At 66.2% G+C, this 24,586-nt stretch overlaps 1 protein-coding gene across 2 annotated transcripts; it reads right to left on the bottom strand.

Moving 5' to 3' along the window:
* Window positions 1-6,607: 6,607 nt before the first annotated feature.
* On the bottom strand, window positions 6,608-19,229 carry FGFRL1 (fibroblast growth factor receptor like 1). Of its 2 annotated transcripts, none has more exons than XM_043448202.1 (7): window positions 19,126-19,229; window positions 18,446-18,537; window positions 9,973-10,245; window positions 8,778-8,858; window positions 8,397-8,681; window positions 7,968-8,321; window positions 6,608-7,814 (listed from the first exon to the last, which is right to left on the bottom strand). In XM_043448202.1, the coding sequence occupies exons 2-7, from the start codon at window positions 18,519-18,521 to the stop codon at window positions 7,372-7,374; spliced, it is 1,512 nt and encodes a 503-aa protein (XP_043304137.1). In that variant the 5' UTR covers window positions 18,522-18,537; window positions 19,126-19,229; the 3' UTR covers window positions 6,608-7,371. The 2 variants fall into 2 exon arrangements, with proteins under 2 accessions (XP_043304137.1, XP_043304138.1); XM_043448203.1 differs by lacking the exon at window positions 19,126-19,229 and adding an exon at window positions 18,783-18,859.
* Between the last annotated feature and the right edge of the window lie 5,357 nt (window positions 19,230-24,586).

The raw sequence follows: 24,586 nt of genomic DNA on the forward strand, positions 1-24,586 counted from the left end.
CCCCCCCCCCCCCCCCCCCCCCCCCCCCCCCCCCCCCCCCCCCGCCCCAGCTGCCCGAAGCCCCGAGACGGCAGCCAGGCAGCCCCGCACCGCCTCCTATGCAGACACTTGCCACACCAGCCCAGGGTGTGCGGCTGGCCAGCCCCGGCCCAGCCCGGGGCTCCCTTGCCCTGTGATGCCCATGACTCCCCGTCACCCTGCAGTCCATCCAGGCCTCCCTGGCATCTGAGGGTGCCCAACACTCCAAGCTGGCTTCTGGGGGGGCCACGGGGGGGCCAGACCTCTGGGTTTCCAAGAGGGCAGAAAGGAGAAGGAGAACCACACCCTGACATTCTGCCTCCAACAGCCCCTCTCTCCAAACACTCTGCGAGCGCTGCTGTGTGCCCGCCTGGACCCCGCAGCCCATGGGTGGAGACACTGGCAGAGGATGGACAATCCAAGGCAAATGCCACCCCATCGGTCAGCCGGGCACAGGGTCCTGCGGCCGCAGACCTCCCAGCGAGGCTGGCACCCGCCCTCGGCAGACCCGGGTGGACACGAAGGCCCCGAAGGCCCCTGCAGCCACCCCTAGAACAGCCAGGACGCCTCAGCCACCGGTGCTGGGCTCAGGCAGGCAGACGGGGCCACCATCCTCCCAGCCAGGAACAAGGCTGAGCCCGGGGCTGGGATCCCTGCTGGGACCCCACCCCCACCCTATACAGCCCCACCCCCCCCAAGACACCCTGAGGCCTCGCCGGGGGCTCCCGCCCCCTGCCCCCACTGTTGGTTTAGCTCCCGCCTCCTCCATCAAAGGAGCTTTGTGGCCACGAGTGGAGCCGGAGCCGATGGTCTTGGAGGGGCTCCAGGAACGAACAGCAGAGGACGGCTTTTGGAAGAACGTGGAAAAAAAAAAAGAGGAAAAAGTTGTGAAGGAAGAAGGAATTTGCTTCTGTGGAGCCCGGTGCCACCCCAGCCCACCCCGCCCCACCCCGGGCCCCGTTCTAGGCGGGTCCACTCTGTGTGCTCCGGGCGCGGGCCTGCCCTCACCTCCTACCCACGCGGTGGTGACAGGGGTTCCCGCTGGCCAAGGCCTCTTGTCTGTGCCACAGGGTAGGAGTCTGAGGGTCAGAGTGGTGGGGAGCTGCCTGGGGCCTCAAGATGGGAGGGGCCGCTGCCCAAGAAGACAGTCGTGGGTGCTGGGTGGGAGGTCAGCCCGGGGTGCTGCCGGGAGGCAGGGTGAGGGTTGAGGAGGGGCCCTGCACCCCAGGGCTGGAACGGGATGCGGTGGTGACCCCAGACCCCCACCGTCCCAGCCCACACCAGAGATCAGAGTCAGGCTGGGCCACGGCCACTCTCCACCACGCCGCAGTCCTCCTGGAGGCTGGCAGACCCCCTGTCCCCGCCACAAGACGGAAGAGGGCGAGGGCAGGAGGCAGGGGTCGAGGGCATGGAGAGCTCCCTGCCCCTGCCCCCCACTGCACCAGCCCCCGTCACTGGAGGCTGTACACCCATCCCAAAGCGGGTCCTCAGGCAGGGGTAACTTGTTCTGTTGATCAAATTTTTGGCTGAGGGTGGGTCCCAGAGGGAGTGGGCAGGCTGCAGGGCTTCGTGAAAAGCCCACTGTGATGACCTTGGGGCAGGCCTAGGGAGGGGCAGGAAGGAAGGGAACAGTGTCCCAGCGAGAGCCCAGGAACCCAGGGCCCCACAAGAGACTGCCAGGTTCCAGGAGGGTCAGGAATCCTGAGCACAGGGAGGCCACAGTGTCAACGGGAGGGGTGGGGCGCCTTCACGCTCCCCAGGGCCTTCCCCCGAAGCCCACCTTCACTGCCTCCATCAGGGTGACGCTGGGGTGGCCTTGCCCCACCCCCACATGGAGCCCCCCATCACTGGGGCCCACAGAAGCAGATGGTGCCTCCTGAGGACACAGCCCAGGCTCCAGGGTCAAGGCACCCCTGCGTGTCCTGCTCCCCAAGGCTGTCCTCTCCGCAAGGGTCTCTAGGGTCTGCGGGTGGCGCTTTGGGGACGCAAGGATGGCTCGGCCTTTCCTCCAAGCGAATGCTCTTCCCATCCCCCGAGACTCAGGAGAAAGGGCACCTGCCGGCCCGGGGCCAGATGCCCCGTGGCTGCTGAGCGAAGGGGGCAGGGTGCACAGCTCCCGGGTGCTGGGCACTGTGCCCGCCCGCCCTCACCTGGGGCTGCTGCAGACCCCTCACTGGTCCCTCCATCCGGCCCTGGGGCCAGGGGTGTGTCTCAGCCCAGCCCCCATGGGGATGGATGTCTGACCCTAACCCAAGGCTGCTCCCTATAGCCGACCAGTAAGCACCCTCTCCCCAGACTTGTCTGTGGGGTTGGCTGTCCCGCAGAGCTCAGCTTCCACGGAGTCTTGAAGGTGCGGTGGGGGAGGGGACCGGGAGTCAGTGAAGCCTTAGGGGTGCCCTCACCCCTGTGGCCCTGGAGAGGAGAGGGAGCAAGCCTGCCAGTCCCAGGCAAGGCTGAGGTGGGGCTGAGCCCAGATCAGGCAGGAGAGGCTGTGCCCATCCCCAGCCGCAACACTCCACCTTATCATCCCCCGTGAGCACCAGAGACAAGACCCCTCAAGGAGCCAGCCTGCACCCCTAGACGCAGGAGTGTGCTGAAGGCGCCTGGCCCGGGGCCTCCTTCACCTCAGAGCAAATGCAGAGCTGGTGCTGGCTGAGCACCCTTGCCCAGCGCCCGAGGCGCCGGGGCAGGGGCGTGAGACGCCAGGCCCAGTCGGCAGTAGCCACGTGGTGGACGGGTGCAGCCACCCAGGGCTGGTGGGAGCCCTGTGTCAAGGCTTCCATCCCTCACGTCAGCAATGCTGGAGGCGCGGGCAGCTGACCAGGGAGCCAGCTGCTGCCCAGCAGAGGCACACGGGACGGCGGGCTCTGAGCCCTCCAGGCACAGCTCCAGGTGACCCCAGGCAGCACAGCCAGAACGGTGTGTTGGAAGCTGCCGACCCAGGGCTGCACCGGGGGCCCTATGGGGGTCTCCGTGGGAGAAGCCCCATGGGAGACAGAGCCTCCTTCCCATGCAGTGCATTCCACGGTCTGGGGACCCCTACCAGCGCCCACCTGCCTGCCTGGGCTCACTAACACACGTGGCCTGCTGGGAAGCCCACCCTCCCTTCCACAGACAGCGGCAGTCCAGGAGTCAGGGCGGCTGGGCCAGGGGGATCACCAGCCTGTGGAGGCCTCTTGAGCCAAGGCAGGACTGAAGACGGCTTGTCAAAGTAGGCATGGGGAGGGCACCCTAGGTGGGACTGACAGGATGGGGGTTGAATTGGGAGGATAGCATGGACCTTCAAAGGGCTCCCAGGAGAGCCCCTGGCCCCCGGCTCCCCTGATGCCCAGCCCATCTCCTGAGGGCCTTAAGCCCAGCCAGCCCCGGGTGGTTGAGTAGGACGGGCTCCCATCCCACCCAGGGTGAGGTCAGCAGCGGGCGCAGGGTGAGCCTCCTGCCAGGCCCTGCCCCCTGCACGTGATGAGCAAGCTTGGCCCCGCCCACCACCCACAAGAGGGACACATGGGGGCTGGTGCCCCAGGCATGCAGTGAGGGCTGCTGCCCAGCCCAGCCCCGGGTGGCTTGACCCTGTGTGAGCCCCGTGTCTCCGTACCCCACCTTGCTGCAGCTCCAGCCCACAGTCTGTCAGGTCCCAGGGCAACCCAGCCTGTGCCCTGGGTCTGGGCTGTGCCCTGGGTCTGGGTGCTCACCTTTCAGCCCCTTGACGCCGCAGCGCCTCCACCCCACCCTGGCCCCTGAGCAGGCCCAGGCCCCTGCAAGCCCTCTGCGGTGTTGCCCAGGAGGCTGCAGCCTGGCTGGCATCTGCAGTCTTTGACCCCACATCCGGAGCCCTGGGAGAGCCTGTGCTGTGCACGGGATCCTCGTCCCATATCCCATGTTCCCGTCCCTTTTCCTGAGTCTTAGATCCTGCATTCCTGTCCCAGGCCCCCTGGCCGGGCCCCCGGACGAGGCTCTGATCTCCTGCCAGGCCCTCCCGGCCAGAGCCCCACAGGTGTGGCCCCATGATCCCCCATCTCCACCCTCCTGCCACATCTCCCGGTCCCTGGACATCGGCCTCAGGGCCCCCACTCTGGGACAGCTGCAGAAGCCTCTCGGCCGCCCCCTTGAAGCCAGGAAGGCTGGGCGGCAGGGCGGGGGGTAGGGAGGGGCCAGTCACACCCCCGGGTGTCAGAGCTTGGGCCGCCCTTTCAAGTTGGCAGGTTTGAAGAGGACAGCTTGTCACAGCCCAGGCCACAGGGAAGGTACTGGCCTGGCTCCGGGGCTCCACCCTCCTGGGACCCCCACCTACTCAACACCCAGAACCCACCATGGACATCAGGAGTTTTGGTCCCAGTGACCCAGTCTGGCCTGGGAATTACGGAGACTTACAGCTGGGTCCCCCTCCTGTTTCTCAAGACCGGGACCCCCCAGGACAAGGCCCAGGCCCAACTCCCACCCCGTGGGGAGCTCACGAAGCTGGGGATAGGGAAGCTTTTGTGCTCCTGTTTGGGACCCCAGTGGCATCACAAGTGGCTGCTCGCTGGTCTTTCTGCCTGTGACCAAGGGCACATTAGGTCCTGGCCTTGGTATTTATGAAGGGGCAACTGTGGAGGGCCGGGAGGAGGGGCCAAGGCACGGCCCCCGAGCGCCCAGGAGGCAAAGCCGGGCCGTGGAGCCTCACCTGGTGTGACCCCGGGAGCCCCAACCCGACCCCAGGAGCCCGGGCCTGACTCGGAGACCCTCGGGCTCTCCCCTCGCGCCCCCCGGCCCCGCCCACTCGCACTCCACCGGCCCCATCCCCGCAGCCCGGCTCCGCCCACTCGCCCTCTAGTCGGCCCGCCTCGCCCTGCTTGGGAGCCCCCCGAGTGGGCGAGGCGCCGGGGATGGGGCTGGGGCTGGTGGGGCAGGGAGCGGGGCCGGCCAGTGGCCCCCGGTAGGCAGATGTCACCCAGTAAGGGCGGCCCTGGGAGCCTTGGTCCCGCAAGGGCACAGAGAAGGACGCTGGGTGTCCGGGGCCACGTGATGCCCTCCTGCCTCCACCCCTGCCCCACAGCTGGAAGCTGAAAAGTGGGAGACGGCCTGGCTGAGGGCTCTGGGCGCCAAGGTGTGGCCGGCCTGTAATCCGGGGTTGGACTTCTTGGTGGCCACCCAGCCCCATGCGGATGGACCTGTCTTGTCCAGACTCCCCCACCAGCCCCGCACGCTTCCCGGCACCCCAGCAGGCCCACAGAGTGACCAGCCTACCAGCAGCCCTCTCTTCAGGAAGGACGCTGGGGGATGGACACAGAGCCACTGGTCTCCAGAGAACCAGACCTCTCAGGCTGAGACAGGCCCTAGGGGTGGGCAGGTCATTAGTCCCCCACCTTCCCTGGGGCAGATGGTGAGGCTGGTCCCCAGGACCCGGGTGGACAGCACCGGCCTCAGGCCAAGGGCACAGAGCTGGGGTCCCAGAGTCTCCTCTGCGGTTCCAAGGGACTGCACCCTCCAGGAACCTGCCCCTTTGCCTGCATGCTGGGGAGGGGGCAGCTCAACTCCTGTGTCCCAGAGATGGCCCACAGCCTGAGGTCTCCCCACTGCTCAGGGCCTCCTCTCTCTCCACCCTTCCCCCTCGGTCTGAACCCAACCAGGCGTTGGCTGCAGCCAGTCCTGTCTGGGGAACATCTGTTTGGTCACCAGCTGTGGGCCACTAGCAGCCCCCACTGCTGCCCTGACCACTGCCGCCTGGCTTCCCGCCGCCAGCCAGGCCCTGGGTCTCCCTTGGGGCTGTGGGTGGCCCCCGTCATCCAGCCTGAGCTTGGTGAGGGGCCTCCTTGGAGACAGGAGTAGGGTCCACCCCGGGAGGCCAGAGGCTGGGGGCGCAGGACTGAAGAGGACAGGGGGTCCCGTCCTGCCCTGCCTGGGGTCCCAGTGGAGGAGGGAAGAGGGGACTGAGCCCTGGGAGACGACAGCAGAGGTGGGGGTCCAGCCTGGAGCTGGGGAGAGGAAGTGGGCAGCAGCCCAGCAGGGGAGCATGGAGGATGCGAGGAGGCCCGGCCTCCAGGTCAGGTGGAGGACGCCCAGCTGCAGGTCAGGCAGGGCCCGAGTTCGTGCCTGAAGTGCTGAGAACCAGGGGCTGGGTTCTGGGCCCCACCCCTCCTGCTCACCTACCGATGTGGTCCTGCCGGGGGCCTCACTAAAATCGCACGACCTGTTAGTGCTTCTCCTTAAAAGGCTCCAGAACCTGCAGGCCGGGGCGGCCCAAGCCTTGCCTGCTGGCCGGTGAGTCAGAGCCTGTCTCCCCATCGAGGGGGAGGCTCTGCTGCCCCACCCAGGGTGGATGGGGCCCTGCGGCGGAGTCCCCAGCCCACCTGCCCACAGAGGGCACACGGCAAGCCCCGGAACGTGGGACAGGAGCAGCACAGGCCCTGCAGTGAGGACTGGGGGTGGGGGTGCCACACCAGTGCAGAAGCAGACCCCCACCAAGCCAGATTCAGGCTGGCCAGAGACACGCGTACAGGCGAGCGTCCAGAACACCGACGGTGGGTCCCGGGGGCCCTGAGCCTGCGGCCTGGCCGTGGGGCTCCTGGCATACAGGTGCACGCGTGCGCACACAGGAAGGAACACCAACTTCGAGGAAAAGGATGCACGTTTTCTTGTTTAACAAAATAAATTAAATATACGAAGCTTCAGCTCAAACTCTATATAAAATTACAGAGGTCTGGGGCCACGGGTAATGGGGTGATGGGTGCCCAGGCCCTGGGTGGACATCCAGCGTGGCCACAAGGCCAGGTGGGTCCTGGGTCCCAGGAGAGGCCAAGTCTCTGTGGCCCAGCCCTCCTTTCATCATTATTAATATTATTATCTTAATTTCTTAAATATAAATATCAAGGGCCCTCCTCTCTGGCAGCGGGAGGCCGGGTGGGACGCAAGTCACCCCCAGCTGGCTCCAGCCTCTCAGGACAGGGCCCAGGACTGCTCCGCCCGACCCCCCTCCAGGGTACTGGTGGACTCCTGGACACCAGGACAGGTGGTGGCAAAAATAGCCTGGGCAGGGACACAGGCAGGCAGGCGTAGGGAAGGGGTCGGAGTTTTTGGTTTGCAAAGCCAGGGTGCCTCTCAGATCTCCTGCCAGGCCAGGGTGAGGGGGGTGACCATGGCCCCCGTGAAATCCTTCTCACGGGGCCAAGGGATTCCTTCATGAGCTAGCCAGTCGCCACATGCGCACTGCGGTTACAATACAGACCTTCCCAAAGGCTTCAGTCTGAACGTGTGTGTGTGTGTGTGTGTATCTCACGGGGCATGGGGAGATGGACCCATGGTCTGTCCTCCCCTGTGGCGCTCTGCCCCAGCCTGCCACTGGCCGTGGCCTCCACAAGCCTGCCCCAAGGCCTCCTAGCACTGGTAGTGGATGTGTTGATGTTGGTGGACTTTGCCCTCCACATGTGAGTGTGTGTGTGAGTGTGTGTGTGTGTGCGTGTCTGTGTAGAGTTTGGGGTAAAGCTTGGGGCCGGTGGCTGAGCCGGAGCCCAGCAGATGCTGGGGGGCGGCTGGGGGCCCAAGCTCCTCACACAGCCCCACTCCGGGGCCGGAGCCCAGGGTGGCGGGGGCAGGCAGGTCCTTATCCCCGCCACGGTCGCGGGCTCCGGCGGGCGGGCGATGTGCAGGCGCCGGGGGGGGCGGGGCCGGCGCGCATGGCTTCTTCTTGGCCTGGCAGAGCCACAGGACCACGGTGCCCACGATGAAGACGGCTCCGGCCGGGATGCCGATGACCACCGGCCACGGCAGACTGGTGGTGGAGGACGAGGGGGCCACAGGCGGCCCTGGGGGCTTTGGGTCTGCGGGAGACACCGAGGGGCAGGGAGCGGACCGTCAGGGCGCGGGTCCCCCACAGCCCAGCTGGTGCGCATGGGCGGGGCCTGGTGGGACACCCCCCTGGGGGCGGGGCAGGACCCGAGGGGCGGGGCAGGGGCGGGGTGAGGCCCACGCACCGGGCAGCACCGTCAGGAAGGCGCTGCGGAAGCTGTAGCCCATGGTGTTGGCACCCAGGCAGATGTACATGCCCGCGTCATCCTGGCGCGCGCGCGTGATGAGCAGCTTGTTGAGGTAGGAGCCGTCGGGCCGCGACCACACGTCGCCGGTGGGCAGCACCACGAACTTCTGGCCACCCACGTCGATGGTGGAGTTGTAGCGGCCCTCGGCGCCGTACTCCACGCGCTTCAGCCACTGGATCACCGGCTTCACGTCGCTGCGCACTTTGCACTGGAAGGATGTCGTGCCCCCGAAGTCCACCGTCGTGTTCACGGGGTGCGTGCCCGTGAGCACAGGCTTGGAGCGAGTCCGCTCTGCGCAGGGACAAGCGTTGGGTGTGGTCCCGGGGCTGCAGCCCGCCCCCAGCCCTCGCCCCGCCCGCAACTCACGGATCACATCCACCTTGTAGGTGGCGTTGATGGCGCCTGCGCGGTTTGACACGCGGCACGTGTACTTGCCGCTGTCCTCCGGGCGCAGGTTCTTCAGGCTCAGCGTCCACTTCTTCTTCCTGTGCTCGCCAGCCTCCGGGCGGGTCAAGGCCTGGTCATCCTTCATCCACATGATGTCGGGCCGCGGATGCCCGCTGGCCACGCACTTGAGCCGCACGGAGCTGCCCACGGGCCGCGCGATCACGCGGCGCCTCATCTTGGAGGGCTGCGTGAAGCGGGGCCGCGCTGCAGAGGAGGGTAGGCGTGGAGGTCAGAGGGCCGGGCAGGGCGGTGGGATTGGTGAAGCCCAGCCCCCAGCCCACCTGACGCCCCTCTGCTCACCCCACTGCTTGCCGGCTGGGTCTTCCTGGCCCCCAGAGGAGCTGTCGTGCCCTGGGCTCTCCCTTCCGGGACTGGTGTCATCTGGGGGGTGGGGGGGAGGGGGCGGGGCACGTGAGAGGGGCCTCAGTAGCCCCCGTGAGATCCCAGCATGGACCCCAGCCCCAGGCCCAGCTGGGAGGCTCCAGCAGGCCAGCAGGAGGCTGTGGATGCACACCCACAGCTCAGAATCCCAGGGACAGCTGGGCGGGAGCCGCCTCCCGGCCCACTCCCTGGGTGCAGGTGACCCCGCCAGGCGTGGGTGGGACGGAGGTCTGGCTCTCCCACCCTGGCTCCCGGGGGTCTGCAGGGCCTGGGGGCGGTGGGGGCTGGGGCCCGCCAGCAGCTGCAGTAACCCTAGCCCACATCAAGGGGCCGAGGGCTCGGTGAGCTGACATGGCTCACATACCGCCTGGTCATCCTCCCCTTTGAAAGGACGTGGTGGGGGGACACCCACAGTATTCCCATTCCACAGTCCAGAGGAGGCCTGTGGGGCCTGGGGAGGGGGGTGGTCGGGGAATGCTGAGGAATGCCCCCTCCCGGGACAGCCGCCGCCTCCAGGGCCCAGGACCAAGGCCCGGCTCCCAGACCCCACCCCGGAACCCAGCGGCGGGGTGTATGGGTCGGGCTCCTGCTTTGTGCTGCCCCGGCGCCCGGGGGGAGGGCCGGGCCAGCGCCTGGTACCAGCGAGTGAAGGGCGTGTTGCTGGGGCGCCGCCCAGTCCCCTAGCCCGGGCCCCGGAGGCAGAGAACACAAGGCCCTCACTTCCCAGCGGCCCCTCTGAACTCAGAAACCTGAGCCTCAAGTCACGGCCGACGCCAAGGCTACCGGCCGACCCACCAGGCTGCGCTTCGGTGCGAGCTGGGGCCCCCCACCCACTCTTGCCGTCTCCCAGCCAGCCCTGGCCCCTCAGGCCGGCAGAACTTTGGGGGAGAAGGGGCTGGGAGGAAAGACCCCCCCCACCCTGAGGTGCAAGCTGAGGAGGCAGGCCCGGGCTGGGGTGTGTCCAGGACTCAGAGGCAGTGAGCAGGACAGGCCTGGTCCTGGGGGGCAGTGGTCAAGTTCAGGCAGGACGGGGGGTGGCGGTGGGCACTCGGGGAAGTGCTACCTCCTGGCTGGAGTCTAACGGCACGCCGCAAGGCCCCGCCCCAACACTGACCCATCACTATGAGCGTGTAGTTGACGCTGAGGCTTCCGAAGCCGTTGGTGGCCTTGCACACGTAGGCACCAGCGTCCTCCGGTTCCACCTCCTTCACCTTCAGCCCTTGGGGCAGCACACGGAAGCGGCTCCAGCCGCCGTGGATTGTCCGGCCGTCCTTGGTCCACATGGTCAGTGGCGGCGGGTCCCCCTCCACGGGGCACTGCAGCCGGACCGTGCGGCCCAGCCGGGCCACCTGCCTTGGGACCACCTTGTCCGCCATCCTCGGGGGCCCTGGGGGGTCAGAGGGCTCCATCAGGGAGGAGGGGACTGGCAGCGGGTCGGTCAGGGCAAAGGCGGTGTGGGCACTGGGAGCTGGGGGGAGGGCTGTCCCTGCCGGTAGCCCACCCAGGACCCCAGGCAGAGATGCCTGCCCCCTCTCAGACCACAGGGGCCCCTGCGCGCTCTCACATGGGAGCTGGAACGCAGTCGGGAGGACCGGCTCGCCCAGGACGCACTTAGACCAGCAAGGACAGCCCCTCACAGACGGGGCGCGGACACACGAGCGTCCGCGTCTGTGCTCGTGTGTGCCCGGGCAAGAGCCTCCCCGCTGCCAGCCAGGCCACACCAGGTCACCAAGGCATTTGGGGCAGAGGGCAAGAGGTTGGACACCCCAGCTCTGGGTGACCAGTCTCTCCCGTGGGAGAAGCCGGAGTCCTGGGCTGAGGTCACGGTGCCCTTGAACGTCCCTGACCCCCCTGGCCTGGGTCCAGCTTCAATTCCTCCGGGGTCAAGTGTGGGCACAATGGGGGTGATCGGGTCTAGACCACAACAGGGGATGACCACAGGGAATGACACCGTGGACAACACAAGGCTACAGAGCTTCCTCCAGGGGACCCTCAGCCCCCGCTGTGCCCGTGGCCCGGAGCTCGGGCCCATGTGCAGCTCCAGCACCACGGGAAGACCACAGGGGCTTCGGGCCTCTCTCGTGGGCAACCACCCACTGTCCCTCCAGACCAGGAGAGGCAGCCAGAGGCACTCAGCTGCCCTTCCAAGGGGCTTGGCCGGGCTTGGCTCCTGGGACTCCAGCCACCAGCCACTGGAAGGCGCCTCCACCCCTCGAGGCCGCCACTCAGGCCAGGAGGGCCACGTCCGGGTGTCCTGGCCGTGCGGAGGTGCTGGCCTGACGCGGCTGCTCTGAGACGCTATCGCTCGGAGCCCAAGGGCGGCATGTGTTTTCAATAACCAGCTGATGTTTCTTCAACATGCAACTGCCAGCTGGTTCCACTGCTGCTTTGCAACTAGAGTGCTCCTGTGGGTCCTGCAGACGCTGTGGCTCCCAGGGCCCTGCAGGGCGCGGACCCCTGTCGCCCCTGCCTGGGGTGCCAAGGGAGGGTGGAGGCCGTGGCCCCAGGGATGGGCAAGCTGACGGCTCTGGGCTCAGCTTCTCTGGGGCCCCAAGTGGGGAGGGGGTCCCGAGGCTCTGCTTCCAGGGGACCGGGGTTTGAGCGACAGAGATCCGGTCACCTCCCCTCGGCCCCCACGTCCCACCCCTATTCGGGGGGCCACACCCCTGCCAGGTAGTTGCCCCGGCCAGCCAGCCCTCCCTCCTGCCTCCCCTGACCACCTCTCCGCAATGACTCGGCAGTCTGCAGGGCCCGCCCCCAGGCACCCACTCAGCTCACAGTGGGGGGGGGGGGCGCCTTAGGGCCCCCAGACAAGTGGACCCCAGGAGGGCCCAACCAGGCTGCCCAGGGTCCAGGCCTCAATCCCAGGAGGACCCTGTCCACCACCTGAAATCCCACCATCCCCAGCGGCCTCCCAGGCTGCAGGACAAAGAGGTCCCTCAGCCTGCCCCTGGCCCCCAGGCTGACACCGGGACACAAGGGTCACAGGCGCGGACCCACACGTGTGCACACAGACGCACGTGTGTGCGGAGCCTCCCCGCTGGGGTACTGCCTGTCCCGACCACAACCTGTGGGCACCAGTGGGCCCTCGCCAACACCCCCAGACCCTGAGCAGCTGGCCTCGGGGGCAGAGAAGGGGCCGGCCCAACCACGCGGCCCCACCCTGTCCCCCGAAAGGAGGCCTTCAGGAGGGAGGGCGGGGCAAGTGCGGGTGGCGGGGACGCTGCCCGGGGTCACTGCGAAGAGGAGCGACGGGGCCCAGGGACCGCCAGATGGGCCGGAAATGTGGCCCCGCGAGCGGCCTGAGCGGAGGAGGCCGGCGCAGCCAGCCGCATCCCAAAGCAAACAGCCCCTCCCTCGGCGGCCGCCCCGCCCCCACCTGCGCTTCGCCCAGACCCGCAGCTTCTCCAGAGACCCCCGCTGGCTCACAGGCGGGAGGCCCGGCCCCCCACACTCCTGGGGGTTTTGGCCGCCAGCACGGCTGGGCCAGCTCTATATTTAGCCTGGGAAACACAAGCCCCGTTGTTCCACCTGGACAGGGCATCCCGACGCTCTGCCGTGGGAAACTGAGGCCTGCATGGGGACCTGGGGGCCCCTGCAGGGCCTGGGGGAGGGGTGCGGCCCAGGGGGGCAGCCCCTCAGCTCCCGGCAGGCCCTCCTCCCGGCCGCGGCCCCTCCCTAGAGCGCCGCCTCCAGGAAGCCCCAACCTAGCACCTCCCCAGAGCCACGGTGCTGGGCGGTTTGGGGCACAGGCAGGGTTCGAAGGGTGGGTGGAGGCTGCAGGCTGGGCAGGGTCTCATCCAGGACGCGGGCGGAGCACCGCGCTCGTGGGCAGAGGGGGCGTCGCCCCTCCTCCCCTTCCTCCTCCTCCCCACGCTCTGCAGCTGCTCGGGTGTTGTTTCAGTTGCTAAGTCAGTCGGACTCTGGGACCTCGTGGACTGTAGGCCATCAGGATCCCCTGTCCATGGGCTTCTCCAGGCAAGGACACTGGAGTGGCTGCCATGCCCTCCCCCAGGGGATATCCCAACCCAGGGGTGAGCCTGGGGCTCCGGCACTGCAGACGGACTCTTCACCCTGAGCCACCGGGATACCCAGAGCTGGGGCCACACGTGGACACGATGCCACCCCTCTACGCTGTCCCCCAGACGCACACCCCAACAGGGGGTGCAGATGCCCCTCCTCTGAGCACTGGAGGCCCCCAGGCTTGCAGCCCCCCTGCCTGGCTGGGGGCTCTGTTTCCCCAGGTTTGCTATAACAAGACCCTGCTGCAACCCCAGCTGATACCCCTCCTGTCCCAGGGAGGGCTGAGGCGGGCAGATGGAGAAGGGACCCCCAGTGGAGCCCCCCAGGCTCCCCCACGCACCCCAAGTCATCATCACAGGCCCTGGGGGCTGCACCAAAGCACAGCGCCCCACGCCGCACGGCCTCTGCCCACCTGGGCACCTCCCTGACCCCCGCGCCCCCCTCCCTGCCCCGGGGCAGGGGAGCTGCCCTGGCCATTCCGTCTGGACCCACACTCCCTGCTCTGTTCATAGTCTGCCAGGGGCCTGGCCATGGGGAGCGGGGACACCCCAACGTCGGCCTTCACCCCTCCCTGCCACCCAGGGTGCTCGGGGGGCCCGGCCTGCGACCCCAAGCTCCCTTCAAGGGGAGGGAGCCAGACAGCAGCCTTCCTCCGGGCCCCAGGTGCCAGAGGACTCAGAGCAGGTGGGGTGACGGAGCCTGAGCCCCCAGCCTGCACCTCAGGGTAGCTACGTCCCCAGCAAGCCCTGCAAAGCCCCACAAGTTTCCAGCCTGAGGAACGCTCTGGCCGCCGGAGCAAGGTGTGGGGGAGCGCTGATCAAGCCGACCACGATGGGCCTGGCTACGGGTGGGGGCGGCCGGGAGGAGGGGGCTGGGCTCTGGAGGAGGGCCCACCTGGCCAGCCTGGATGCCGGCACCAGGATGGTAGGCCATCTAGGGGGTGGGACACCCGAGGGGTTCCCCACAGTGAGCTCCAGGTTCTGGGCCCAGCACCCTCCCCAGGGAGGCGAGGCCCCTGGCGGAAGGGCAGGAGCACCCAGGGCGGAGGGTGGGCACAGGGGAGGACCACCACGCGGCTCCCAGGAGGCGGGCAGACCCCTGCCCAGCACCGCTGCACACCCACACATGCACACAGGCTCCTGGTCACCAGCTGGCCCGGGGCGGCCCCTGGGGGCTGGACCCACGGGATCTGTGGTGGAACTGGTAGGACCCGCAGGACAGGTGGTTGCCCGAGAAACCAGGCCATTCTGGGCGTGGCGAAGGGACAGCCTGACCCACCGAGCAAGGCGGCGGGAGTGTCCCCACCACCTGCTGCCCAGCCGCCCAGCAGGGGAGTGGGCACCTTACCTCCAGTGGAAGCCCAGCCTCAGGGCTCCTCTGCCTCACCCTCACCACCCCCAGGACCCTGGCGGGGGCCCCAGAGCATCACCCTGATGGTGCCACATCCCTGGGGGCGCCCATGGGAACTGCCAGTGGGGGACGGTGACTGGAAAGCACCCGGACCCACCCGGGGCACAGCTGAACACTGGGCAGCCCTCCTGCACTGTCGAGGCCTCGGTGGGCCCCCAGACTCAGTGCCGACCCCCCCGCAAACCTGCCCGCGCCTGCGCCCCGCCGCCACCTCACAGACGCGCTCCCAGCTGTCAGAGGGCAGAGAAGGCCCTTGTCCCCCGGGGCCTCCCACGCCTGCCGTGCTGGACACAGAGGACAGGGTAATGCGCTTTGGGGCGCAGGCCACCCAAGGGGCAGTCGCCTAGGAGGTGAGAGGACCCTTCCTGAGCCTGGAGCCCCCAGGCATTCAGGGCGAATGTGGGGTCTCTAGACAATGGCTGCAGACGACCAACCCCCAGCGGCTGGCTGGGTCCCACGTCTGCTCCACTGAGGCCCAAGCGGCTTCTCCAGGATGGGCCCAAGGCCCTGAGGCCAGAGTGACCCAGACTGGGCGCCCCCAGGCCCCCAGAGGCCGTGCAGTGGGCCACCGGACCCCCAGGGTGAGCTCCAGGACCAGCCCCACCTTCCCGCCAGGATCCAGACGGGCTGCCGCGTAGGTGGGGCGGGGGAGGGGGCGAGCAGCCCTGGATCAAGGGCGCCCGGGGGCAGCGTCACAGGAGCCTCCTCCCTGCCGGCTCCCCAGGCCCCGTTATCCAGCACACAGCTTGTGAAAATCTCTCACAAAATAAACTCCCCAGCAGGAAGAAGAGGAGTTGTGTTTCCTGCCAAGATGGGAAACCCTGGGGTTCAGCAGTTCCGAGGCTGGGGCAGCTCCCTGCCCTGCCTCCGGCTTGGGGACGGCTCGGGGACAGCTCGGGGACAGCTGGGGACAGCTCCAGAAACCCCCCAGGCCAGTCCCCCTCCTCCCGGGCCAGTCTGGGCTCGGTGCGGGCATGCGCCCCCCACCCCAGCACACCGCCTCCAGACCCTGCCCCAGCCACTTGGCGGGGCACAGGGTGGGAATGGGGGCCCCAGCTCACAAAGCCCCGGTGGGCCACCCTCAACCGACCAGCCCGTCGGCCTGGCCCAGGCCCTTCCCCACCCGAAGGCCCTACCCAGCGAGGCCAAGGCGCCATGCCCACCTCGGCCGTGGTGAGCTGCCCACCTCTGCCCACAGCACTCCCATCACTGGAGGCCTTCCTTGCCTCATCTGACCAGGCCCACGCCGCCTGGCCCTGTGACACCCAAGCCTCTCCAGGGGACCCTGGGCTGCAAAAGCCACTGGAGGTAGCCCAGAATGGCGGCCCCTGCTCCCCCGGGCCCTGAGAGAAGGCAGGCTATGCTTATGGAGCACCCATGACCACCGCTAGGAAGAGTGGGGGGCCGCCCTGGACAGGGCGTCCATGGGGTGGGCACCCCTTCCTTCTGTGTGCTGACCTGCTCACTGAGGCTGTCCCCTGGACACACCAGGCTGCGGTCACCCATGGAGGCACAGAATGGGGCAAAGCAGGCTAAGATGGGCGGCCTCCGCCCGCCTCCCCTGCACGTCCATGGGGCCTGGGCTGCCCAGGCGTCCAGAGGCCAGGGCTGCTGCTGGAGAAAACCATCAACTCCCTCATTAGGGCCGCCACGGAGCCAGGAGGACCTGGGGGCCGTTGATCCCAGTGCAATGGAGATGGAGCCTGGTAGGCAGCGCTTCCAGGGCCAGCCAAGGGCGACTTTCTTCGCTCCCTCCTCCCTGCAGAGGGGGCAGTGGTTTATTTTCCCTTCCAGGAGTGGGGCCCAAGACAAGACATAAGTGGGCCACTGGCCCACGTCCACCTCGCAGAGCCTGGGCCGGGCTCCCATGAGTCCACCTCGGCCTGGGCCGCACACTGGCCAGTGCTGCCTGCAGGGCGAGAAGGAGGCCCCTTGCAGCCTGGTCAGAGGCTGAGGTCAACCAGCACACACATCACAGCCTTTCTGACAGCCGCACGCCTCCCCGTGGACTCATACGCCCTGGCAGAGCCTTCCACCATAGCCCCCAGGCAAGTCGGCCTGAAGTCTGCACCATCCCACAGGCGGAAGGCGGCCGGGCATGCTGGCCAGGTCCAGGGGAGGGAGAGGGGCCTCCAGGGCCAGCTGCTCAGAGACGGTCCACTGCACCATCCTCAGAAAAGTTCACACGTGGCACTTCTCAGAAAACCCTGAAATGACTTCTTTCAAAGTAAATTGTAAAAGGCACTTCATTCGGAACCTCTCGAATTCCCACTGTGAGAAGTAAAGTGGAAATGAAGAAAGCCAAATTCTTTTTTCAAATTTGAAAAAAAAAAAGTTTAAGACTAACCCACCAAGATTGTGAAACTTTGGGAAAAGGGGAACCTTAAAAATATTGAGTCTAGAAATGTACTGACTCCAGAAATTGTGACACCGCAGGGAAAGCGGCTTCAAGAAACCACCCAAACTCTCTCTGCGCTGGTTTGCCTGCCTGAAGAAGGTCCACACTCAGCCTGTTCACGCGCCAAGTGGGAAGGGCCTGAGACGACTCTGCCCTCCAGTCCAGGCCTGGAGGAGAAGCCAACACGATTCAGGAAGAGCACCCCCCCCCCCACCAGAAACCGCAGAGGCTCTTGCCCTTGGAAAGCGGCTCCCACCTCCCTACGGCCGCCAGGGCCCCCATCATGCAGCCCAAGGCCTCAGCCAAAGGGCACCGAGCGGGGTGTAGCCCCTGGGGGACCGCTCGGTGCCAAGGCAGGCCCTGCTGCCCACGGCCGTCCGCGGCCCACTGCTGCCCGCCCCTCCACTCCAGGCTCCAGCCGGTGGCCAGGTCAGGCCAGTGGCCTCCCGAGCCTCCCTGGCCAAGTGGCCAGAGGACAGGCAGGTTAGGGGATGGGAGAGTCCAAGCAGATGAAAGAGCAATCGGAGGTCGAGCTGCCGGCCCTGGGGGCGGGAGCCTCGCTGGGCATGACCCGAGTGTCTGCACCACCCTGGACACTGCCATCCCGGCCACGCCTGGGCAGCCCCCACCCTCAAGCGAGCCAGCCAGTCCCCGGCAGGGCAGGCGGGGGGGTACTGTGGCATGAGGCCCACCTGGGCCGCCGCCCGCCACCCCACACCCGAATGTGGCCATATAAGGCCAGCTTGGGCTCGGTGCGCCTGTGGGGCAGCGGTGGGGGAGGGGTGCGACGCCTCAGAGGACTGGTGGACAGGGCAAGGACGATCCTGAGTGGTCAACACACCCACAGGGCTGGCCTGGCCGCAGGTCCCGCCTCGCTGAAGGAGGCCAGCACCGAACACGGCGGTGGGAGTCCACGGGCACGGGTCACCCATCGCCCGTCAGCCAAGGACGCCCCTTGCTGGGGCAGGGGTCCCTCCAGGGGTATCTGAACCTGCCCTCTTGCCCAGGAGGTGTGTGAACCCGCGTCTAGGCCCCGCTGTGGCACATGCCATACTGAGACATGCACTGTGTGGCCTGAAGTATGTGGTCTCAGCGTCTGCCTTAAGACAGGCCCCTACTCCCCACCATGCGGTGACCCCGTGTGCTGGGTCCTCAGTCCCCTGGCCCCAACCCTGCACCTTCTTAGAGACGGGCAGGTCTGGTTCTGGTCAGTGCACTGGTCTGGGTCATTAGTCCCACATGCCAAGAAGGTCCCCACTGTCCCCACACCTGACCCTGGCCACCAGGGGGTTTCTGTGGGTTTTCAGGGGCCTAACTGGGTCCACTGTGGCCAAACTGCCCAATGCCCAGGAATCCTCCACCAGTGGCTGCCCTCAGCTGCAGCATTGGGTGGATGTGTGTATCCTGAAGGGAACTGGGGCCAGAGCCCACCCTGCCAGCTAGTGTGGGACCCCGTGCCAGAGCTGGAGGAGCCCACAGAGTGAGATCACCCTGTGGGTGATCTGGGGGACCTTATGGTGAGAGGGGAGGCCCTGCAGATAGCCGAGGAGCCCCTTGGGTGCGGGGCCCACGCGTGAGCTGCACTGGCCCGTGGGTGAGCTGGGGGCCCAGTGGGTGAGGGGCCGGGCTGCGCGCGGCCAGTAGGGGCGGGGCGCAGGCACGCGCGCCAGGCGGGCACTGTGGCAGAGTTCAGGGCCTGAGGGAAAGGGGCGGCGCTGGCGGAGGCCGGGGCGCCGGGCTGGGCGCCAGCACTCACCTCGGGCGGCGGCGGCCGGCGGGAGGGCCCCCAGCAGCAGCAGCAGTGGCAGCACCAGCGCGGGGCTCGGCGTCATCTCGGCCAGTGCGGACCTGGAGGGTATTCAGGGGCTGGTCACTGACGGGCGGGTGGGGGACGGGTGGGGGGGCGGGTTCCCCGCCCCCACTCCCCCTCCGCCGGGCCGAGGGCCCCGGAGCCGCCAGCACCCCGGCCCTGGACCGAGGAGGACCGAGGTGCGGGCCGCCCCGCCTTCCCTGGCGCGCTCCGGGCGGAGGAAGCGGCGGCGGGGGAACCGTGGGTATCAAAGGCAGACAAAGGGTTTACACTAATTACCGACCTCCCCCGCCCCCCCTCCAAACACCGTCTGGATTCCTGGCGCTTGTAACTCGGGCCCTGCCCGCGGGACACACAACACCGGCGGCCCCGCAGATAATCGCCTGCGCCATTAGCGGACAAATTTGCGTTGGGGGGGGGCCCACGTGGGGTGCAGGGGCGGGGGCGGGGCGCGGGCAGGACCTCGGGTCGGGCGGGAGCCGCGGCGGCGCGTGCCGGTGCCGGCGGCCCCTCGCCGCGGAGCGGGGACCCGGACGCTCGGCCCCCGCCCCCGCCCGCGGCCCCGGCCCCCCGGAATCGGCCCTCCCAGTCCGCCCCGGGAATCGGAGGCGCGCGGAGGGGCTCACCTCGGCGGGGCTCGCGGGCGGCGGGGCTCAGGGCCGGGCCCGCGGGGCGCGCTGCGCGGTCATCGCCGCCCCGGGCGCCGCACCCCGCCGCCCCGCGCCCCCGGGCCCGGCCTCGGGACGGGGCGGCGCTACCTGCGCGCGGGCGGCTCGGGCTGGGGCCGGGGCGGGGGTCGGGGGCCGGGGCCGGGGCGCGGGGCGAGGAGGGCGGCGAGGGCGGGCCGCGGGCCGGGGCCGCGATCCCGGGGCGGCGGGGCGAGGGGCCCGGGGCGCCGCGCCGCGAGGCGTCCTTCCCTGCGGGGCTTTGTCAACTCTCCCTGAGCGAGCGCCGAGCCCGCCGCGCGCCCCGCCCCGGCACAACTTCCCGCCAATCGGCGCGCCGCGGCCCCCGCGCCCCGCCCCCTCGACCCGCCCTCGCGCCCCGCCCCGGCCCCGCCCCACGCCCCGCCCCACGCCCGAACTTCCCGCCAATCGGCGCGTCCTGGCCGCCGCGCCCCGCCCCGCGCCCCGCCCCCGCTCCCCGCCCCGCGCCCGAACTTTCCGCCAATCGGCGAGCGCGCCCGCCCCGCCACCGCCTGGCTCGCGGCCTTAACCCTAGCAGTACGGGACGCCCGCTCCCCGGCGGCTCCCCGTGGCTCCGCCACGCCCCCGCCCGTCCACCACGCCCCCGCAGCCCCTGGCCCCTCCCCCAGCTTGTTCCCACCCGCTCGCGGCAGGGGCAGCACACGGCGACCCCACCCAGCCCCGTCCCAGCCCCGGCCCAGCCCCGCCTCGCGCACCTCCAGGTCCCGCGCCGTCCACCTCGCACCTGCACCCGTTGGCGCCTGCATCCGAGCCCCCAACCTCAGGCCAACAGCCCCCCCACGCGCCTCTAGAGTTGTCCCTGATCGAGCTCCAGCTGGGCAGTCAGAGTCCCGATATCTGAGCCCCCGGTGGTCGTCGGGAACGGAGGGGAGATCCAAGAACCCGCTCTGACCCCAGGCGGCTCCAGGGAGGGCCAAGTCGGGCATGACGTGGGGTACAGAGGTCCCGCCCTGGCGCCTCGCCTCATAGATCCGCTTGACCGAGAGCAGATGTGTTCCCACCGCCCACTTGGCGGTTTGCGGCCTTCTATCCGCTAGCGATGGTGTGCGTGTGCGCTCAGTCCTGTCGGATTCTTTGCATCCGCATGGACTGTAGCCCTCCAGACTCCTCTGTCCATGGGATTTCCCAGGCAAGAGGACTGGAGTGGGTTGCCCTTCCTACTCCAGGGGATCTTCCCCACCCAGGGATCAAACCTGCCTCTCTTGGGTCTCCTGCATTGGCAGGTGGATTCTTATACCACTAGCACCAGGTGGGAAACCCAGTGATGGTTACACAAGGATATTAATAGCTCAGCACCACCTTTAATCCTCACAATCAGTCAGGCGTCTTGCTGTCACCTGTGCAGATGAAGAAATGCAGGCACGGAGAAAGCAGGTAATTTACCCAAGATTTCCCAGGCACGTGAGATGCCCAGGCCTGGATCCATGCACTGCAGATTGCCCCTGTCCTGTGGCTCTTTCTCCCCCTTGCCCCACTGCCCTTCCCTTTCCTATTCAGCAACCAACATACACTGGCCCCCATGACTGCCCTCCTTCTGTCCATCACCTGACCACACCCCGAGCTCACTGGCCTGAATCAGTGGGCCAGGCTCCCCTGGCTCCCCTTTCACTGTCCCTTCACTGGAATTGAGAATCATTTTTTAAAATATATTTTAAATTTATTAATTTCCTTTTTGGCTGTGCTGGGTCTTTGTTGCTGTGCGAGGGCTTTCTCTAGCTATGGCTAGGGGGGCTACTCTTCTGGTGGTGTGCAGACTTACTGTGGCGGCTTCTCTTGTTGGGAGCATAGGTTCTAGGTGTGCAGGCTTCAGTAATCAAGGCACATGGGCTCAGTACTTGGGGCACATGGGCTTAGTTGCGCCACAGCATGTGGGATCTTCCCAGGTCGGTGATCGAACCCGTGCACCCTGCATTGGCAGGCAGATTCTCAACCACTGGACTCCAGGGAAGTCCCAGACTCATCACTTAAAAACACAACCCTGACGCTTCTCTGGCTCCCCAGTGCCCTCAACACAAACCCCACCGCCCCTGAGGCCCTGGATGCCTGGGTCCTGCCCAGTTCCCAACCCCGCTCCCCTGCAGCACTCCCTCCAGCCCCCCTGGACCTCTGCTCCTGCTATTCCTCTGAGAACCCTTTCTGGAACAAGCTCTCTCCTTGTAGGGTTTCCTCTTCCAGGAAGTCTTCCAGGGAAAGCTGGAACTGGAGAGGTCTTGCAGGTTAGTATCCCCAGGACAGAGGAGAGCTGGAGGAAGGGGTGTGAGCCATCAGGGTTTCAGCCCGTGGAGACCCAGGCTGCCCACTCTTTCCAAGCCAGCAATAAGGTGCTTCCCCAATCCTGTTTCTGGGCCGGTAGGGCACCCACCTCAGGGGTGGGTGGTGGTGAGCTGGGTGTTCACCATCCTGCCTGCCCATTGAGTGGAGGCCCAGATGCAGACCCGAGTAGCCCTCCTGCAAAGGCCCACTAGTCAAACCCACTATGACTTTTCCAGTAGTCAGGTAAGGATGTGAGAGTTGGACCATAAAGAAAGCTGGGCGCCGAAGAATTGATGCTTTTGAACTGTGGTGTTGGAGAAGACTCTTGAGAGTCCTTTGGACTGCCAGGAGATCCAATCAGTCCATCCTAAAGGAAATCAGTCCTGAGTATTCATTGGAAGGACTGATGCTGAAGTTGAAACTCCAATACTTTGGCCTGAGGTGAAGAACTGACTCTTTGGATAAGACCCTGATGCTGGGAAAGATTGAAGGTGGGAGGAGAAGGGGACGACAGAGGATGAGATGGTTAGATGGCATCACCAACTCAATGGACATGAGTTTGGGTAACTTCCGGGAGTTGGTGATGGACAGGGAGGCCTGGCATGCTGCAGTCCATGGAGTCCATGGGGTCACAGAGCGTAGGACACGAATTAGCTGAACTTGGAGTCAGGCTTTGCAGCAGCGGGCAGAAAGCCAGGAGCGGGCCTTCAGCACCTAACCGAGGGTGGTGTGGGCAGCGCGGTGGGTCGCAGACAGGAGCCTTGGGACAAAGGGGGCAGGTGGGCTCTGGAGGGGAGGCGCTCAGGGCAGCGCGGGCAGTTTTGTGGGGAGATGTCACCGGGCATGCAGAGCTGACACAGGTGGGAGGCTGCCTGCAGCAGGTGTGGGGAGGTGGGTGTCGGAAGCAGGAAGTGGCCGAGGGGGCCCTGTGCGGGAAGGGTGAGGTGAGCGGAGGGAAGGGGTCTCGCCAGGGGAGCGGCTGCAGGTGTGGGCGAGGGGCTCTGCCAGGCCGGGCAGGGCTCTGCGCGGGGAGGCGCTGCCCCCTGGCGGAGGCTCGGGGCACGGCGGGCCGCGAGGTCGCCCGAGTCCCCTCCCTACCCTGGACCTGGGCCTCCCTCTCCGCCCGGGACGCGGCTCTCCCCACGCAGCGCCAGACCGGCCTCCGCGCCGCTGCCCGGGCTGCTGCCTCCACGGAGCCCTCCCCCCAGCGGCCCCCGTTCCCCCTCAATGAGACTGGCCGCAGAATATGAACACTTTAAAATGAGATCTGGGCAATTAGCTAAGCTCCTGGTCTCAGTCGTCTCATCTGCAATCTGACCTTGTTGAATGATCTTGGGGACTGCAAGTTTCCATCTCCCACTTGCTGGACACAGTGAGCCCCAGGAGCTATTAATCTGCTTCTCTTCTTACCATCCTCTTTCCACCAGGACAAGCTGAGCCCTGGCTCTGTGCCAGAGGCTGGGACAAGTGAGGGTGGCCAGGCAGGGCAGGTCCACAGCCTGAAGAAACGGCATCTCAGGAGCAGGTGTAGGGGCCAAGAATCACCTCTGAGGATGGGAAGTGCTCACCAGGGAGCTGAGGGCCCTGACGTATGAGCTTCTGCTCCCCATGAAGCAACAGGGACCAGAGTTACATGCTCTCTGCATGTTAAAAAATATTTAAATTTAAAAAATTCAGAATACTTCGCTGGTGGCGTGGTGGATGAGAACCCGCCTGCCAATGCAGGGGACACGGGTTCAATCCCTGGTCCCGGAAGCTTCCACGCGCCAGAGCAGCTAAGCCCGGGTGCGGCAACCTCTGAGCCCTCTAGAGCCTGCAGGCTGCAGCTAGTGACCCCCCACGCCGGAACTGCTGGAGCCCGGAGACGTGCGCCACAGCAGGAGAGACCGCCACAGTGAGAAGCCCGCTCGCCACAGCTAGAGAAGGCCCGTGGGACTCAACAAAGACCCAGTGCAGTAAAAAATAAACACTTTTTTAAAAATTCAGATATATATGTGTGTGTGAGAGAGAGAGCAAGCCTGGATCTCTCTCGGCTGGGGATGGCAGCCAAGATGGGGTCAGACAACAGGAGACGGCCATCCTTGTGAGCTGGGTCACAGGTCAGCGCTCCCTCCTTCCCTGAGGTTTCCAGTGCAGGCAGGGGGGCCCAGGCAGAGCCCGAGGGAGGGCGGTCCCGGAGAACATGCTGGCTGGTGTTCACGGGGCAGAGTCCTGGGAGAGGAGAGATCTGTGCAGACAGTGCCCCAGGGGCCCACAGAGGGTCTCCTGGATGCTGCAACCGAGGACCCATTAGCCCAGGAGTGGACAGGAAGCATCGGAGGCTGAGGCAGAGCCACCCTGAAGGCTGGGAGCCCACAGGCAGGAGCAGCACCTGCGTCCAGCAGCCAGAGCAGAAACCCCGCTCACTCTAGGAGAAGTAGAAACTCTGAATGTGTTTATTAAATAATTTGAATTTCTAGTTGGAAACCTTCCCACAACGAAAGCACCAGGCCCACATGGCTTCACCAAGAAATTCTACAAAACATTTAAGAAGGAAATAACACCCATTCTATGCAAACACTCCCAAAAAGGTAGAGGAGGGGCTACCTCCCAACTCATTCCATGACGCTGAATCCAGAAATGCACAAACACTATCGGGCATGAAAACAGATGCAAGACATCTTAAATGCTGGTTAATCAAATCCAACAACATATGTAAAAAAAGGATACTACATGATGATCAGGTGGGATATATCCAAGGATGCAAAGTTGGTTTAACATTTGAAAATCAATCACTGTAACATACCATATCAACAGAAAGAAAAAAGATTATCTATTATCAATAGATGCAGATAAAAGCTCTGGACAGAATCCAGCACCTGGTCCTGATATTATTAAAAATAGAAACCCAAAAACCTCTCAGCAAACTGTCAAAGACAAGGCCTTCCTCCACCTGACAAAAGGCATCTGCAGAAACATTCCAGCTAACATCACACTTGACTGTTAAAGAGTGATGCTCCCTGCTTACATCGGAGCCAGAACAGGGCTTTGCTCTCTCCCTGGTACTCAGTATTGCGCTAGAGGGTCAAGCCAGTTCAAACTGGAAAGAAAGAAGTAAAGTCTTGATCTGTAAATGACACAATCATCT

Source organism: Cervus canadensis, chromosome 26 (genome assembly GCF_019320065.1).
Source record: "Cervus canadensis isolate Bull #8, Minnesota chromosome 26, ASM1932006v1, whole genome shotgun sequence".
Taxonomy (NCBI): domain Eukaryota; kingdom Metazoa; phylum Chordata; class Mammalia; order Artiodactyla; family Cervidae; genus Cervus; species Cervus canadensis.